Genomic DNA, 18,390 nt, shown 5'->3' on the forward strand with positions numbered 1-18,390 from the left:
TCCTCTAATGGTGTAATAAAAACTAGGGATAGTCTATAGTTGTGAAAGTAGTGCCTTTTTTCGCTGCTATCCTTCGGGGAGAAGTGTATTTGTTGTTACGGTTATTTGGAGGCAATGTACCCGACGTGAGGCCTTTTGCCACGCCCATTTTGGCGTACGATGTATTACATTTCATGCTTGCCTTCTGGGAAACTTCCTCCCGGCTCTCCTGGCAAACGGAATTTTTGGCCATGTGTCACTCTTTCCGTCCGCCACCACATCACGTATTATAATGCGATTATTAGGAAGTTTTGGCCTCTTTTTGCTGGAAGTGCAGAACAGGTAAAAACTTCCCAGCGGGTAGAGAAATTGCTCCAAAAAAGCCATGATATATTTTGATGAATTTTGAAAAAAATGACCCGTTGGCTGCCCCTGATTCTTGATTCCCTGGACTCCCGTTTTCTTTTATCCCAAATAATCGGTAGTTCAGAAAGCGAAAGTGGGGGACATTCACCCACGTGTTTGAAAACGATATAATCCACCTAGAGTTTTCAGGCGCAATTGCCCACTCGATCAAAATTTCATTTACAGGATATAAACATACGAAAATCCTCTCACTATACGTGTTTTGTCCGAAGCACATTCCATCATTTAGACATGGTGCCAACTTTTTATTTTGTGAGATCGACCTCTTCGGTCCTCCGAGGGGTTTTAGGGAACAAGGAACATGGCTAATTTGAACGGGGGAACAAAGACAAAATATCTTAGGCAAGAAGGGAACATGAACCATTTTAGGGATCAAAAAGCTGGGAACAAGTCTGAAAGTAATTTGAGGAACAAGGGAATACAAGAACATTTTTTAAAGGGAACAAGGACCTCACTGGGAAGGGCCTCACCTCTCGAGACCGTCAGCCACGGTTTTTTTTTTCTCCTGACAGCATTTCAGGTTTGGCATTGTAAAATGAGTTTTCCGAAATAAATCTTCAACAAAAACAAAACAGACGGATATTACTTTTTTCAATGTTTTCTTTTTCTTCATTCAAAAACGAGTGGTAAGACAATTGCACCACATGTTATCCTAGCTTCAGTCTTTTTATGTGATTACTAATCAATATTCATTATCACCTCCTTGCACATGTTAAATATTAATAAGCCATAAAGAACGACATGGAAAATACCCATAAAAGAATGCCACTCAAACTGTCTTTCCAAATTATTTCCTTTTTTATCATCTTCTTTCACATAAATGTTGAAAATCTGAACAAGATTATTATTCATTTGCATAATATGGTATCCATCACAGTTACTGTAACAGTTGCATAATTATATTTTGCTCTGATGCCACCATGATTTGAATTAATAAAATGTTTGTCAAAAAATTCACACTTTGCACATAGTTGATCACTCATCACCTTGCAACAAATCATCCTTTTTTTTTTCAGGTGTAAATATATAAACTACTGAGCGAACCAATCAACTGAAACAAGCACGAAAGCGCATGCTTTATATTTAAACTTCAGATGCCAGAAATCCTTGAAGGTCAATCCCAGTTTAATAATAAATTTTCTTAACCTTTTGTATAAACTATGGTATATAATACATCATGGTGCTCGCCATGATATCACTTTGTGTGGCACTTGTGACCACAGGCCTCTATCCAACGACTGCTTTAGGTGTTAACCTTTCTAATGTTGGAAGGGACATCCTTGTGCCCAATGGCCTCTCATACCTGCAAGAAATTTGCCATGACAAGAAGTCAGATGAGCACTGAAGCCATAAGGCACATCCCTAATTGGATGGGGTTAAGGGAACTCCAATGGAAGTGATGGGGATTCTTACCCACATAAAAAGTTGAAATCCCTCAAAGAGATAAATTTAGTTGAGGATAGAGTTTTTTGAAAACAAAATGGAAGTTTTGAAATTAGCCAGTGTTAAAAATCCCATAATACTTTTGTCCCTCCAAAATTCTGCATAAGCATTGTTTCCAGTTTCTCTTGGGACCATTGTAAGTCCCAAGAGAAAATAAAAACAATGCTTATGCAAAAATTTGGACGGACAAACACAGGGGTTTGCTTAAAACCTGGAACCCGGAATCCAGAATCTGGAATCCAGGATTCAAAATCCGAAATCTAGAAACGGAATCTGGCATAAGAAATCCAGAATTCAAAATATGGAATCTGGCATAAGAAATCCAGAATCCAATATAATAAGAACTTAAACCAAAGTCACTTGGCTTAAACTAATTTGCAAAACGAAACAAAACGAAATGATACAGAAACAATAAAGCTAACCTTAGGCCTAATTAGGCCTAAACAAACCATTTACCAATGCTAACATTAGACCTAAAAACTTTTGTTTAGGCCTAATTAGGCCTAGGGTTAGCTCTAATGAATGTTTATGAGTCTTTCTGTTCTTCGTTTCATTTCATTTCGTTTCACAAATTAGTGCAAGACTTTGGGGGGGAGGGGGTACCTCTGAAATTGGGCGTCACCAAGTTAGTTTTTGAGATATAAGTGATGGAAGACAAATACAGGATGTTTCTAGAAGGCTCTTTTGTTGCCATGGTGACCTATTACATCACTTCAATGAGTGCATCTTGTCAAGCAGTTATTGGTATTTCATAATTATAGTACAATAGCTTTGCCAGCACATGAACTAGATGGGTAAATTCAATCCTTCCAAATAGTGCAAATATCGCTGAAACCTCTGAAAGTGGTTTGAGCCTCCTTAACAGCATGACTATTTCGGGGGTGAGGGGTGAAGGAGGCGAAAACTGAAACAACCCAAACCTTATTTAAAATGCTAACCTTAGGCCTAAACATTATCTAAAGCATATTGTTAAGGTTAGCATTTTTGTAAAGGTTTGGGTTGTTTCAGCTATTGTACCCTTCACCCCCTTCCCCACGGAATAGTCATGCCGCTCCTTAATAAAATTTTGAACAATAACTGTTGGGAACAGGAGGGTAAACGGGAAAGTGGGATGGGAAAGGAAAAAAAAGAATGGAAGCTAAGAGATGGAATTCCGAAGACATTACCAGTAATTGGTACAGGAAACAGGATAGCAGGCTACCAGAAAAAAGGGTTTCAAACAGCACAGTCCCTTTCCCCACAACACAGGATTCCAAAATTGCAATTTTTATGGTAAGAAAAATGCCATTTCAAGCCCCACCAATAAGATGCATTTTTCAGTCCCTATATGCAGAAAGACTTATATGCAAACTGTAAGTTTTTCTTAATGGTCCACAAAGGGAGCAAAATACTTTGTGCTTATACTACTAACACGTACATCCCTCTTGGGATGCTTATATAATACACTATCCTAGACTGCAAGCTCAATTTGGAGACAGTGTCAGTTCTCACAATCTGTACAGCTCATTTGGTGAACTCCACCAGCTTGTGCAAATAGAACAAAATAGGGAATTTCCCCAAATATATTACTCAAGTATGACAGATCATTGTTCAGAAAATAAGTCATGTTTTTTAAATGAGCAGGCAAAAAATCGTGTTTGTGAAACCCATAAGTACAAACTAAGGAGTTTGGCTGTCTGATCTCTAACATACCAGTCCCTAGGAATGCAAGGGAGGGTTAGGGTCAATAATAGTATTTTCCTACCGGTACTTACCACACAAGTGGCACTGGCCATATCCAGGATAATAGGTTCCTGGCATGCCATGAATGTAGTTATTCTGAAGATAGCCCCTTTCAAGGCTTCCACCTGTACCACCATTGCGGTATCCCGAATAACCACTATGGCCATCATAGTACCTGTTTTCATATCTATCATGGTAATTTCTCTGGTTGGCCACAGCAGCTGGGCGTGCCCCTTGTACTTGCACTCCATGAGAGTATGGTTGTTCTCTTGGTCTTGGATGGCGCGCTGTGTTTTGTACCACCCTTGATGCCGCATGGTGGGCGTGGCCTGCAGGCAGATGCACTCCTGGGTCATTTGCAACAACAGGAAGGCCCTGTATGGAACCAGGAGGAGCTCTACATTGAGATGCAGCTGTACAGTAAATTACAGAATTAAAATCAACAAAAGGGCATCATCAAATATTGACCAATTCCTTATTTCAGTGCCTGATCTCTTGATGATTTGATAGCAGAGAAGGTAAATAAATCAGGATTGTCAAAGCTAAATGGATTCTCCTTCATGGTCTTAACCAAGCACTCAGCGGCAGTACATAACTCTGTCGTATTGCCATATGTCAACTGATGAGTTTTGTGAACGTTAAAAATTATTGCTGAAGCATGGATTGGAGAATCACTAAAGCAAGGTGGAAACATTCCTTGTAAAACTTGATCTCCATATTAAGATGCATGCTACTTACTACACAGTCATGCAACAATGCTATGGAACACTTAATCAGGTTTCCGTTGTCGCAAAACTTTTACTGGGTTGAAATGAATGGTACTCATAAACTCACTGCGACAGTTGGAAATTACGACTTGTTCCACAGAGTTGCAAAGAACTTTTAAATTGCAATTCTAGTAGATCGTCACTGGGTAATCAAGAGGACATCCATTAAATACAAAATCCATTATTTCAATGGATCAGATCACCCAAATTTAAGTAATTGTTAAGGCTTTTCCTTTGTGTAAAAAACACTGATAAGAGCAAGGCAGTCAAAATACACTGACTCAGTAACAGTGGTTGCCCTGAAGTATCCAGTACACAAAGCAGGCACCTTTTACAACTGCAGATCAATACTTTTAACCCCCTTTGGGCACTGACAATCTACTTGTGGTTTAGAACCTTTCACACAATATTTTATTATAAGAGTCTTGCACAGTCTGCACTGGTATGCATTCAACCATATTGATATTTTGTCAACTACCCTGGTTACTAACCTTTTTCAAGCCTTTAATAACCACAAATTTGCACAATCTCCAAAGTGAGAGAATCAAGGTTTAGTGAATAATCATTCCTCCAAATGCTGAGGGTTTTTATTTTTGGCCAACAAAGTTTTGGATGTATCACACAAAAAGAATCTGGAACCTCAGCAAAGGTTTTTAAGTTTTGTCAACCCATGATTATCTCAAGCTGCAAACAGATTTTCTCATTCTGTCCAAAGTAACATTCAGAAACTTTAATCAACAAACTTGATAATTTCATTAAAAAGAACTCCACAAAACTTTATTTTAATAGCGATACTCAACAAATTATCGAAATAAAACAAACTTGAGCCAATAATGCAGCTCGAAATTAAAAGACTTATTAAGCAAATCAAAAATTTTTCACTGCAAAGAAACATGCTACATGTGAAATCAAAACAAGGCTAAATATCTTCAAGATGTTTGCGACTCATCACAACCACTGCATTACATATTAAAAAGATGTTAACGGTTCTACCAAAACACATCACACTTTCTAATGTATATAAAAAAAGAACAATTTAGTTTGCCATAAGGTTTAATAGTAATTTCAGCAGCAACAAACATTGAGTTTCTTCATTTTTTTTTTAATTTGCTGGAATTTTGGTAAAAATCTATTTCATTCCAAAATAAACAAAGAGAGGCCACTTTGTTACAAAGGTGTGCTAGAATGATTAATCTTTTATAGGTAAACCCATTGCTCTGTATGTAACAAACCACAATGACAATATTTACCAAATGCAAAAGAGTTACATGTACTCGGTGAACTGATGCATTCACAATAACAGCAACCTTAAATATTTTCAAAACAGCGTAACTTTATTTCCAATGATGAACTCATTTTGTGGTTTCAGGAAAAATGAAACTAAAATTAATTAAGAACTATTCACCGAAGTGGAGGTGGCTAGTGGTGGATATTTACCGAGCTGCTAAGTGAGATAATAATTCACAAAAAGATGATTTAAACTCATTTATTCCTGCAACAATTACAATATTTTCAGGTGCAATCCCAGTGCGAGTTGCTCAGAGGTGAATAGCAAAGGATATTCAAAGTTTGAGTAGCCAATCAGAACACAACTTCAACGCTATCCACTGTTTTAGTACACACTAATAGCTATCCCAGCCTGAAAGCACCAAGCTATTCAACAACTGAGAATTAAGTATCACTCTCTTGTCCCTTCCCCAGACTCAGATGTCTTCAAAAATTACCTTTTACTATATCAGTTGAATAATAATAATAATACTACTAATAATAATAATAATACTAATAATAATAATAACAATAATAATAATAAAATAATAATAATAATAATAATAATAATTACTATTATTACAGATTCATATTTTGTGCACCTGAGAACAGTCACCAATAACAATTATATGACTAACATTGACACAACTTTTACTACAATTCATTGTAAATTCATTGGCTTTTTTATTTCATGTTACAGTGTACATGTACAGACTGAAAGATGGGAGAGGGAAGATACATGTATTTATATTACCAAGTACATGTATATTTTGAAAAAAGACGGGTGGAGAGAAGACCACGAGTTAAAATGGAACTAACCATTCATAATTAAGAGAACAAAGTGGCCCAGATATTAACATGACTGTTCATGGAAGACTACCTTGCATACATGTAGCTTCTGCCCTTGTCCATTAGCAAGCAAGTGCAATAATAATAATAACAATAATAATAATAATAATAATAATAATAATTTACTACAATGTAAAGAACACTTTCTACAGAATGCATCTTCAAAGAAATGGTTATGCATTAAAATACAACGGTATCAGTTTGGATATCCGCCAATAAATTGGATCTAATGTTTTGTTGAGTTGCTTCTTGAGGATTTATACACTTTTAATTATTTACATTAATTAAAATTTAATACAAATTTAAACATAGCATTGCAGCTCATTTCTCACATTTCCATGACACATGCACTGGTGAAAGAGCATCAAAATATTTTAAGACTTAATAATAACAATATAGAACCATTTCTGCTACCCTCTCAAGTGTTTCATTTCCTACTTACATTTTGTACCAAAAATGCATTGCAAATTTGGTTTGGTAACAACCATTGCCCATATTTTCATTACTGTACAACATTAGATGGTTTCACTTCAGAATGACTCGGTGTGCAGGAAAAAACCAACGCAGACTATTTTTGTCTCCTTCTTTTCGCCTATGACCGTACACTGGTATTTCTTTCACTAAGTTGGAAATAACCTTTCATCGCATCTGAACACCCTCGGTTTGGTGCGGAATTGGTTGGCATCAATGAAACTAGAAGTATCTTGAGGTATTGGAGAAAAGAATCATTTGCTGATGAGTACAAACGAGTGAAACAATACTTGTTAATTTGTTATTCAATCCACCAAAACAGGCATTCCTCAATTGGGTGCAGCATATTTAAACGTTCATTCGGAACGAACTGTAGATGAAGTCACATGAACAAACAAATCTGTACTTTCCTCAAGCTACTCCCTATGGCATTTCAGCTGATTTGTAATCAGATGCGGTTTAACTAGACCGGCTTTCTGGGGACAGCTTCCATTTTTTTGTTCGGTCTAAATTTTGAAGATTGATTACAAGCCATTATTTTCTCTTCGCAACTGGAACTTTTTGTCATCATGGCTGAGGCCGGGAATCTTACACCTTATCAAAGGCAAGGCTGATTGGTCATCTACAGGTAAGGGGTTCGGCAAGGGGCCCCTCACTCAGCCATCAATGATGATCACTGTATTGTGTACCATATTACCTCTTTTCAACTCTTGCCTTTCCCGGCTGACCATTTGCCGTCTTGTCTTGGTCTCTTCATCCATGGACTCCACCATTTTGGCAATGGCATTATCGAGAACAAGAGACCTGACTGGCTTTCCCGTGATCACTTGGCGACAAATGGGACAGCTGTTCTTCTTTTGACGCCAGGTTTGCAAGCAATGCTCACAAAAAGAATGAGCACATGATAAAGTTGTAGAATCAATGAAAAGGTCTTGGCATATGATGCACGTAAACTCATCTTCCATCTGCTCAATAACTGTTTTTCTAGTCTCCTCTTCCACTCTCTTTGTTTCCTCTTGCTGCTTAAGAAGTTCCTCATTCTTGGACTCTACAATTTGCCGCAGCTCCTGCAAAGAGGATTCCATCCTTCTTTCATTCGCCTCTAAGTCTAACAGTCGAGCTTGTGAGGCCTTATAATTTTCTAATTCTGTGTGCAATTTGTTTTGTTGTTCCTCCTTTTGGGCAATTACTTGCTCCAAAGTATTTTTCTGCTGAGTCAACAGGTCTTCAAGCTCTTTATCTTTTTCCTCAAGTTTTCTGTTCAATTCCTCTTGAAGCTGTGCCTCAACTTGCTCCTTTTCAGCAATCAGGCTTTCTTTCTGGATTCTCAGTTGCTCATTCAGACATTGCTCTTTCTCAGTCAATTTTTCTGTAAAGAGAGTTTTCAGGGCACTTTCAAGCTCTTGCTTTTCATTTTCCAGTGTAGCCTTTTGATCAAGAAGCTTAGCTTGCATCTCCTTTTCTGTCTTTTCCAACTGCCTAATGACATCTGCATGACATTTCTCTTTCTCTTCTAACGAAGTCTTCAGTTTCTTAATCTTTTCTTCTGCAACACCAAAGGCTGCCTGGAGAGCAGAATCATCAGCGGTTGTAGGCACATTTATGAAGCCACCACTTTCAGCCAAAATCCTTCTGCACTTAACTAATCCCTCTTTGCTGGTTGACGATATACTTTCTGCTTGTCTTTTCCTGCTTCTTCCAGCAGATTCAAACACATATTCAAATTCTGGTGGATTTGAGTCTATTCCCACCCCAAAAGCAATTTTGTCGCCAGACTCAATGACATGCTGCACATTAGGCAATATTCTGCTGCCGTTGATGAACACTCCATTTAAACTCTGAAACACACAACAGGACACCAGTTTGAGAGAGGTGTACAAGATTATTAGTACCTAAATAGAGTGAGTGCAGCAAGTCATACTTCACACTGGATCTTTGCAAAGTACACAAAAAGAGAAGGTTGTCTGCTTTTTTTCTCTGTTTACCATTGCTAGACCAACCTACATTTTTGAATTCAAAAAATATATGTGTGGAAATCACTAACCATCATTTTTGTAACTTGTTATCTGCATTATACATGCAAGCATTGGTTTGGCCCGTACAGATTAACAATAATCATTATTTCAACTTCAATCCTAGAGTAAATGTGGTAATCTTGGCCTAAGAGTTATTAATTTTAAGGTAGAGCTGAGGAGAACTGCTTGTGCCAAAGCACTTTTAATATTACACCCTGCCAGAAGAGCCTTTCTTAACTTGGCGAGAAAGAAAAAACTCTGCAGAAATCGTGTACAGTCAGAGTATGTACAAGCCGTTGCTTGGAGACAGTTTCAAACCCAGGTCAAGTCTCAATTTCACTCCTAGATGCCACATTGATTTTTGTACTAAAGGCTTGATTTTGACCTTCACCTTGTCAAAAATATGATGCGCGCACTGCCTAAACCGGAGTGACTAGCACAGACACTTGGGCAATGGCGACTTAAAAGACTTCAAATGATTTCTACAGAGCTTCTCTTGCTCGCGTTCTGCTGACTTTTAGAGAGGCTCTGCTCACAGGGTGTATATATTTTAATTTATTGCCTAGATATTGCTTGAAATATTAACAAATACAGCAGTTTAACAAAATAATACTGCTTGGCCAGTATGGAAGGCTCTCAATATGATAAGCTATAAATATCTAGACCACTGCTTCAGATAAGTGCATGCAGAGCAAAGAAAATCAGCTTCAGGTTTTTAAAAGGCAACAGTTCTTAATGCAAATTAACAGTAAAATGCAAAGAATTCTATTTTTTTTTTTATCTGGTTAAACACCCTTTGCGTATGCTATGGTTTAAATTCTTTCCATGTTAAAATAAATATAATCTCTAAGATAATGATAATCAGATGATTGAAAATAAAAATTTGGTTGGTTTTAAAAGGAAACTAAACTAACTAAGAACACTAATCAAGTATTCATAACATCAAGTGGTTCTATTATGTTTATTTTCATATTTTTTCTCAAACCCTTTTTCATTAACAGCAAATCTAAAGAGCAAGTTGACTGACGTCTCCACTACACCCCACGGCATTGCCTTTCTGTTTAAAATTTATTAAGCACTTTAAACTAGGTAACTTATAGAAAGAGAAGAGAAGAAAATTCAGTTTTTGTGAGTTATCAAACCAGGTGCTGTATCTTCGAAACGATGAATATTCATCGACGGAATACGTCAACAAACTCAACTCGCAAGAAAAACAGAGAGAGCTTCAATGTTGGATAAATAACAACGCCTTGAAGTGAGAAATTATATATAGCGCGCATAAAGCTCCGAGAAAAATAAGCAGTCGCTTCAGCTAAGGCTTTAAACAAAGCTTTAGGCCAAAGTGTTACCACAAATCTTCCAAAACGCGCCCTTTTTACCTCATGATCAACAATAGTCCATTTACCAGCCAAAACTGAAATCGTTGCGTGTCGACGAGAAATCATCAAAGGAGTGCTTTTCGACAATAACCGAACATCCGTCTCTGCGGAAATTACTCTGCCAAAGGTTGTTGCTTTATCGGGCAATAACAAAATGCTATTTGGGCAAACTGAATCGTTTCTACCGCAGACAGGGACTGTTTTCCTCAGGCAAGCTTGGTACGCCATCGCCTCGGTACCTGAAACCTTCGCTCGAGGACTCGCTCGAGTGTTTACCAAATGACGCAACAATGCGCATGCTGGAATATTCAAGGTAAAACGTTTACGCAGGGGGCTATAGATGAGATGGCTAGATTTACCTTAGGGAGGGAGGGCTCCTATTAGTGTGTCGTTTTCGTAGGCGGAACATTCAAAGGAGCTAATGCCATGACCATTACAAGTAAAAGCAGGTTGAGATTTTGGCGTTTTCTGAATTTGAAGTATCTGTCCGGCGGCTCAAGAGCTAAAAGTTAGTGAACTTAGGACGCTTTCAATTTGACAGAACTCAGGGACCGGCCAGACCAGGCATTTGGAAGGACTAACTCTACAACATTAGTTTAAAATTAACACACATCGAGGATGATATATACTCCTCAAGAAGAATATGAGGGATTATCATGAAAGTGTTCCTTCAAATCGTTGCATTTTCCTTGCAAACTGATGGGTTTGGCCGACAAGTTCTGACAAAAGGAAAGCTCCAGTTACAATCAAGATTAGGACGGTTTGTAATTGAATAACGAAAAACGGGAGCTCCTGTGAAAAATAATGACAGTAATAAGAATGATAATTACAGAAAAAGGTTCACAATGATAAAAAGAAAGTTACTCATGAAGGATGTCATTCCAAATTTGAAGGTTTTCAAACAAGCAAATTTGAGGACCTGGACGCAAAGTAAGAAACAGCATCGATTTGTAGGATTAGACATGAAAATTATCTTCCTGGTGAGGCTAAAATTTATCTTCTACTGAGTCTAATTTTTATCTTTTTGTTTGATGAAGGTAAAATTTAAGATCTAAAAAAATCTCTGCTGTCCTGTCCCAATGCTTAACTTAACAAGCCAAGTTTTGAATGCTAAAAATTTTCAGTAATCGATGCTGTATTTTGCGGGTAGGATAAGGTGGACCAACACTTATAAAAAATATATGAAATGTGAAACAGAGCACTTTCCCACTTTTGCCGTTCGTGGAATGGCAGAAGTACCCAGAATTCTCTTTGGGCATGAACGAGGCAAACTTGAGAAGCACGAGACTGGCCCTCATCAATTGGCTGAAGCGCGGCTGGAGGAAAAAGTGAGAAGAAAATTAAGGAGTAGCCCTGGTGTGTACTGTTAACTTAGACTTTTGTTTTCTGAACAAGTTTTTGTAATAGAAAATTGGTGACGAAGTCGTACTTTGTTGGCTGTTATTCTTGTCGCAAGTAACTGGTATGGCTGTTAGAGCTTTGTTGTCAAACTGAACGGTACAATTTGGTAGAAGTCGAGGCTCATCGTCGGAATTGCAGACCGTGACAACTGTCTTCAGTACCAATCAGTCGGCGCTATGAACACAGTATCATAACGATTTGACTAAAGCTTAACTAGAAGCAAATATTGAAAGTATAGTATCGGTATTTACGGCACATATATGTGATGTTAGTACTTAAAGGGTTATATGTTTTTCTTCATTTTAATTTGGGCCTTAATTTTTCCCTGATGGACTTCTTTAGGTAACCTCTTTTATACCTGGGCTTTTTGGACCTTGTATACAAACTTTCATCTTATGATTTACATGTTATAAGGATATATTAATTATCTTTGCAATGGAAACAGGCAATAATTAATCTGGATTTTTCTGGTCATATATCAAGTGTGCGCAAAAAGATTCGTACTATATCATATGTTCCAAGGAGAGATCTTAGATCTGCCGACAAGTTGCTTTTTTGCCAGCCATCGTATAGTACCAAATCTTATGGGTCCAGTGCGTTTTCGGTTAGCGCTCCTTGTATATGGAACCAATTACCTATGGACATCAAGTGTAGTCCTAGTATTGCAATTTTTAAGCGGAAACTCAAGACACATCTTTTTAAATTAGCATATTATTATTTTTTTATGTTATTTATATTCTTATATTTAGGTGTTAATTAGATATGTATAATAGGTTTTAGACTTTTTGAACTGATGTATGTAAAGCGCTTTTGGGCAATTTTGGAGAGTGCGCTATATAAATAACAAAGTATTATTATTATTATTATTTTATTATTATTATTATTATTATTATTCATTATTATTGTTAAATTAATCAACTTAAGGTCATGATACACTTTCAATTTGTCACGCAATGTAATAGCCAATCAGGAACGCTCATTTTGGGAAATAAACCAATCATATTGCGAGAAAGTTATAGACAACGCGTACGCTTGCTCTTTCTTTGAGTTATGATTTTGGTCACGCTCTGAAATAAACACTTTCTTTGGCGTTGAATATTGTGGTAAAAAACAAATCGAAAGTGGTTCAATGTTGTCTGTACTCTTATCGACAACTTTATTCGTCATCACAGTGGTCAAAATTTGTTGTAGCCTCGTGAGTCCACAACATTTTGACCACTGTGATGACGAATATCGTTGTCGATAAGAGTACAGACAACGCTGAACCACTTTCGATTTGTTAACTTTACCACATTTTTATTATTGCTCCTCTGTCTGGCATTTATTTTTTGTGGTGCGCGCAATACGGAGAAACTACAATTGTAGCAGCGCTGAATAAGAGAATACTTAGAATTATATTTGCAGATTACCTGTTCTCTTACGATGGTCTTCTTGCTAAAGGCAAACTCTATGCAATAAGCACATTTAAGATTTCCCCATATTACGGTATAAGAGATTTTCCTGCTTATAAGAAAAATAAGATTTCTTTCCGGTCTTCTTCTTACGATCTTCGCGGAAATTACATTCTGTCCCTCAATAATAGAATAACCTAGAACAACCTGTTTTGGTCTTACTTAACTGATTAGAGTGTAATATGAAGTGCTAGTTTTCTATCCCATATGAACCATGTGAGCGTTAGCCCTACTAATGGAAACGCTCACATGGTTCATATGGGATAGAAAACTAGTACTTCACATTGCAATCTAATCAGTTAAGTCTGTTCAAATATAAGTGCTACACGGCCAACGTTTGCAAAAAACGTAATCCTTCCTTCTTACGGTCTTAATTTCTTTTCTTTCTTATCACCTAAGTTGTGGACTGATGCGCTACCTGATTTTATCCGTACCACTGGGTTAACAGGTCTTAAAATGAGAATGCAAGGCCGCATATTTTGTATAGCCGCTCAGTTTCTTGTTAATTAATGTTTCTTTAAATATTTTATATTTAGTTATGTATCCGTATATGTTATGTATTTTAACTGTAAATCATGATCTAATGTTTCGAAAATAGAGCGAGTGTCAATCGAGTGTCGTAAAACCAAAACCAAAGTAATTGCTTTGGCCAATCAAAAAGGACAGAGACAATCCAGTAAACCAATGAAAACTCGAAGTAATTACACTTAGCCGACACAAAGCGCGGGAAAATGAGCACGCGCGAGTCACGATTGCTTTTGGTTTCACTTCTGATTGGTTGAACAAGTGGCGCGAGAACTTTGACCCAGAGTGAAGTAATGCAAACCCAAAGCAATTCCCTTATTACTTTCGACACTCAATTGAAAACCGCTCTAAAGCAACCATCGGATTACAGTATCTGTACACCTGAAATCCGTGCCCTACTCAGTTTTCGATTCTTTAACGTCCTATGGAATTTAGGAATACTGATCATGGGTTCCTGATACTGAAGGGCTGTGGGAGGGGTCCTACAGTTTTTCAGTCCTTTTCCGAGAAAACCATTAACTCTGATCATTTGAAAGCACTTCTTAAGACCCTGAGTACTAATGGCTCGAGAGCCGATTCACACCCGTGACCTGTGGTATGATGGTCTCCCGCTTGGGGTGCTTACCATTTGTTGGAAAATTCCAGTTGGCAGTAGGAGTGACCGTTCCATAAATGGTAAGCGATTTTTCAAGTAAATCGTCTAACCGGAAGAAATTCACCCCTAAAATGCTCTGTTGTAAACATGGCGGTTCACGAGTGAAGTTGTCTCTCTGGCCTTTCTGTGGACGAATTCCAGGAATTGCAAGTTTTGAAAGCTGAAAACCTCAGTCGAAGCTTTATTTTGCTGGTAGGACTGGGTGACCCGACACTTATAACATAATCAATGAAATTAGTATCGGGAATCTTCCCTTGTCATGGAATAGCAGAATTACCCAGAATTCTTTTTGGGCATGAACCAGGCAACTTGAGAAGCAAGCGGAGACTGGCCCTCATCAAATGGCTGAAGCGCGGCCGGGGAAAAAGCATTGAGAAGAGGATGGCCAGCCAGATTCTAAGGAATAGCCCTGGTATGTGCTGTTAACGTAGACGTTTGATTTCTGAGCAAGTTTTTATTATAGAAAATTTGCGACAAAGTGGTGCTCAGTTTTCGCTGTTATTCTCGTAGCAAACAACTGGCCTTTCGTAATTTCTTGTCAAAGGAACGGTATAATGCAAATACGAGAATACTGAGATTTGTATTTGCAAATTACCTGTCCTCTTACCACTTAAGTCAAACTCTACATCTCTGTGCAATAAGCGCATTCAAAATTTCGTCATATTACTGTATAAAAGTATGTTGTTCTTGTTTTTTTAGAGGGTTTTCCTGCTTATGAAAGATACGTTTTCTCTCCCGTCCTCTTCTTATGCATGATCTTCGCGCAAATTACATTCTGTCCCGCAATAAACCTAAAACAGCCAGTCATGTTCTTAGTTCTTTTTCTTACGTATCAGCTAAGTTGCGGAATGCGCTATCTTATTTTATCTTCACCACTGAGTTCACTGGTGTTAAAGCCGCGTGCAAATGCACTGGATTTGTCCACTGTACAAGCTCTCAACATGTTGAGTGTTTGTTGAGGTGTTGTTGAGCGGGGTGTTCAAATGACCTCAACGATGACTTAACATGTTGAGCATTTCGAAGATTTCACAAAGGCTCATGTTGAATCATGGCTGAGAATCTTAGGTATATTCATCCCCTCAGAACGCGAAAATGCTTGGCTGCACTTCTAGTAAGCGGACTCATTTATGAGGACAAAAAGTAAAAAAAAACGACGTGGTAAAACAAGAGCGTGGATTCGGCGTAGAAGCAGTAAAGGATGCTACAACAACATAGTGAAAGAGCTCATGATCGAGGACACTCACGCGGCAGGCTACAAGGAAATGATGCGAATGAACCATGACAATTTTTGTGAAATAGTAGGAATGATTGAGCCCTGCTTTACATAACACCAAAAGATATTCTTGGTGCTACAAAAGTTATTAAAGCTCCAGAAAGGCTTGCGTTGACTATCAGATTTCTGGCAACAGGGGAGACTTACCATTACCATCTTGTAAAATGTTCGATATGTTTAAACTCCCAATGGATACGCTGGGCACTGCGCGTGCGTGGGCTCAACATGTTGAGCGTGGTCGTTGAGCGTAAAGCGTTGCTGTGCAAATGCACTCGACTTCGCCCCAGGGCCTGGCAAAGCGTTTCGAAGTACTTAAGAAATGCAGAAACATTTTTGACTGCTTAGTGTACGAAATGCTTTTTTATAAGAGCGTTAAAGCCAAATCTTAACGTGCAATCAGATAGCATTTTTGTAATCTTTTTATAATCTTCGCACCCTCTTATGTTAATTCTTCGCGCCAAAATCGCTTTAAATGTTGCAATTTGCATGAATTTTTTATATTAATCAGAAGTCTTTTAGATATAGATTTTGTAATAAAAACTAACGATAAAAAGTCACGACGTTTCGACCCCTCGGAGGTCATTTTCAAGTGAGAATAAAAGTTTTAAGAATTAGCATAAATATGTAAAAACTAGATAAAAATGCGGCGAACGCCGAAATGTGATAAAAATATGTACAAAAGTGTAAAAAGTGCTAAAAATATATGGAGTAATGAACGGTAGCTAGAGAAAAACAATAGACAAAAAATAATTAATTACAAGAACTGTTCTAAACAAATAATTTGGCGCGGATAGAGTCACACTGTTTGTTTAGCGATGGTTTCAGTTCTTTTATAAAAAACATTTCAAAAACAAGACAATCAAACTTGTTCTGGCACTTTCTCAGGATTCTAAAACTCTTTGCGATGTTGCTAGGTTCCAATGCATATTTCTCTCTCAGATGGTCGCCGATGGTTGCCCCTTTGTGCTCTTCAATGCGCTGGTGAAGGTGCCGGCAGGTATATCCGACATAACCTGCGTCGCACAGGTCACACTTGAATTGGTACACAACGCACTGTTGGCTTACAAGGGGTGGCTTCTCTTCACGGACCCGGATCTCTTCTTTGATCTTTTTGCTCGTGTAGACAGGGGTAATATCCGCACTGATCTTACGGCTTAGGTCGGCAAGTTGTCTCCGTACGGCGTTCGCAGATTTTTGGTCCTTGAAGGGCAACACGACTCTGATTGGGTCCCCACGCTTCTCATCAACGTGGGTGCGTGATTCCTCGGAAACTTTTGAATCAACGAAAAGGCGGATGGTGGACTGCACATGATCTTCAGGATAACACAGACGGGAAAAGATCTCTTTGAGGCGTTCACATTCCTCGTGAAAGGCCTTCCATGTAGACGAGAGCTTAAACGCACGGTTAAGCATGGTATTTATCAGTGACCGTTTATATCTCGCGTCAACGTGGCTGTGATAATGTAACAACAGTCCGGTGTCAGTTGGTTTTCGGTACACCGTTGTGTTCAGGTAGCATCCATTCCTGATTACGTTCATTCCAAGAAAGGGTAGTCTGCCATTTTCTTCGAGCTCCATTGTGAAATCAATAGAAGGGTGACTGTTGTTTAGTGTCGTTAAGAAATCTATAGCTGCTTCAACATCAGGCATTGCGCTAAGGGTGTCATCAACATAGCGCTTGTAAAAGGCGGGCATCTTGTTTTCTGTTTCCAGCTGTTTCTCGATGTTATACATGAAGGCGTTTGCCATGAGAGGCCCCAGCGGCGAGCCCATTGCCACACCGTCCACTTGTTCGTACAAGTTTCCTTCAAACTGGAAAAGCTGATTTTTGGTGGCGATTCTTAACAGTTCTATCAGGGCCTGCTTCGTGATATTAAGATCGTGTTCTTTGTTGAACCAGTCGTTCTCAAAGGCTCTCTCTGCAATACTCTCAATGGTTTCGTCCACAGGAACATTAGTAAAGAGTGATGACACATCATACGACACCAAAACATCATGCTCTTTGATTTTCATTTCACGGAGTTCGTCAGCAAAAACAAAAATGTCACCGACGGTATGGTCGTTGACGGACAAGGGCTTTAGCTTTTTGTCCAGCCACTTGGCAAGTTTATAATTGTATGTTCCTGTGGCAGATAAGATGGGACGCATGGCTAACTTCTTCTTGTGGGTTTTAGGAAGACCGTACAGATGTGCGAGCCTGGAACCCTTTTGGACTACTGAGTCGGCGATGTTTTTGGATAGGATCTTTTGTACAGTCGACGTCAACTCCTTCTCCTTTTGGAGTAATGGATGGTAAAATTTCGGAGGTCTACCTCGTGTTCTTGGTCTCTCAAGGCTTACTGGTGCAAATTTTTCTTCGTCATTAATGGATGATTCTTTCACTGAGACGTACATAGTCAGATTTATCCATTATAACCACGCCTGAGCCTTTATCCGGCTTTGTGATAACAATGTCATCCCTCTTCTTAAGTTGACTTATTGCTCTCAGCATTGCTTTCGGTGGTGTTGGACCTTTACGTTCGCTGTAATTGAGTGCAATAGATCGCAGTGTTGCAGCTGCTAGTTCTCTCTCGTTGCTGTCTTCGAGTTTCGGTTCTAGTTTCCAGTAAGCCTTCTCAAACGTTGCATGGATTTCTCTTGATGATATTCGGTGTGGCAGTGCAAAGTTTAACCCTCTACACAACACCAACTTTTGGAAGAAGGATAGCCTGTACGAAGATATGTTCTTAATGTGCTCATCAATGTTCGTGTCGGCGTTCAGAAGTCGT

The 18,390-nt window shown here is 38.5% G+C and overlaps 2 protein-coding genes across 2 annotated transcripts; both read right to left on the reverse strand.

Annotated features, from left to right (window-relative positions):
- Positions 1-985: 985 nt before the first annotated feature.
- LOC138026040 (E3 ubiquitin-protein ligase rnf8-like) lies at positions 986-10,588 on the reverse strand. Its single transcript, XM_068873219.1, has 4 exons — positions 10,318-10,588; positions 7,621-8,761; positions 3,603-3,983; positions 986-1,708 (listed from the first exon to the last, which is right to left on the reverse strand). The coding sequence occupies exons 1-4, from the start codon at positions 10,543-10,545 to the stop codon at positions 1,665-1,667; spliced, it is 1,794 nt and encodes a 597-aa protein (XP_068729320.1). The 5' UTR covers positions 10,546-10,588; the 3' UTR covers positions 986-1,664.
- A 5,560-nt stretch (positions 10,589-16,148) lies between these two features.
- On the reverse strand, positions 16,149-17,770 carry LOC138027225 (uncharacterized). Its single transcript, XM_068874776.1, has one exon. The coding sequence runs from the start codon at positions 17,768-17,770 to the stop codon at positions 16,391-16,393; it is 1,380 nt and encodes a 459-aa protein (XP_068730877.1). The 3' UTR covers positions 16,149-16,390.
- Positions 17,771-18,390: the final 620 nt, after the last annotated feature.

This window comes from Montipora capricornis, chromosome 12, assembly GCF_036669925.1.
Source record: "Montipora capricornis isolate CH-2021 chromosome 12, ASM3666992v2, whole genome shotgun sequence".
NCBI classification, from domain to species: domain Eukaryota; kingdom Metazoa; phylum Cnidaria; class Anthozoa; order Scleractinia; family Acroporidae; genus Montipora; species Montipora capricornis.

What these genes read in the sequence shown, in the direction of transcription:
- LOC138027225 (XM_068874776.1), bottom strand. Translation starts at nt 17,770, where the DNA reads ATGCGTCCCATCTTATCTGCCACAGGAACATACAATTATAAACTTGCC.
- LOC138026040 (XM_068873219.1), bottom strand. Translation starts at nt 10,545, where the DNA reads ATGGCGTACCAAGCTTGCCTGAGGAAAACAGTCCCTGTCTGCGGTAGA. An exon ending in AAGGCAAGAGTTGAAAAGAG is followed by an intron (nt 3,984 to 7,620) that starts GTAATATGGTAC and finishes TTTACTGTACAG; the next exon opens with CTGCATCTCAATGTAGAGCT. An exon ending in TGGCCAGTGCCACTTGTGTG is followed by an intron (nt 1,709 to 3,602) that starts GTAAGTACCGGT and finishes AATTTCTTGCAG; the next exon opens with GTATGAGAGGCCATTGGGCA.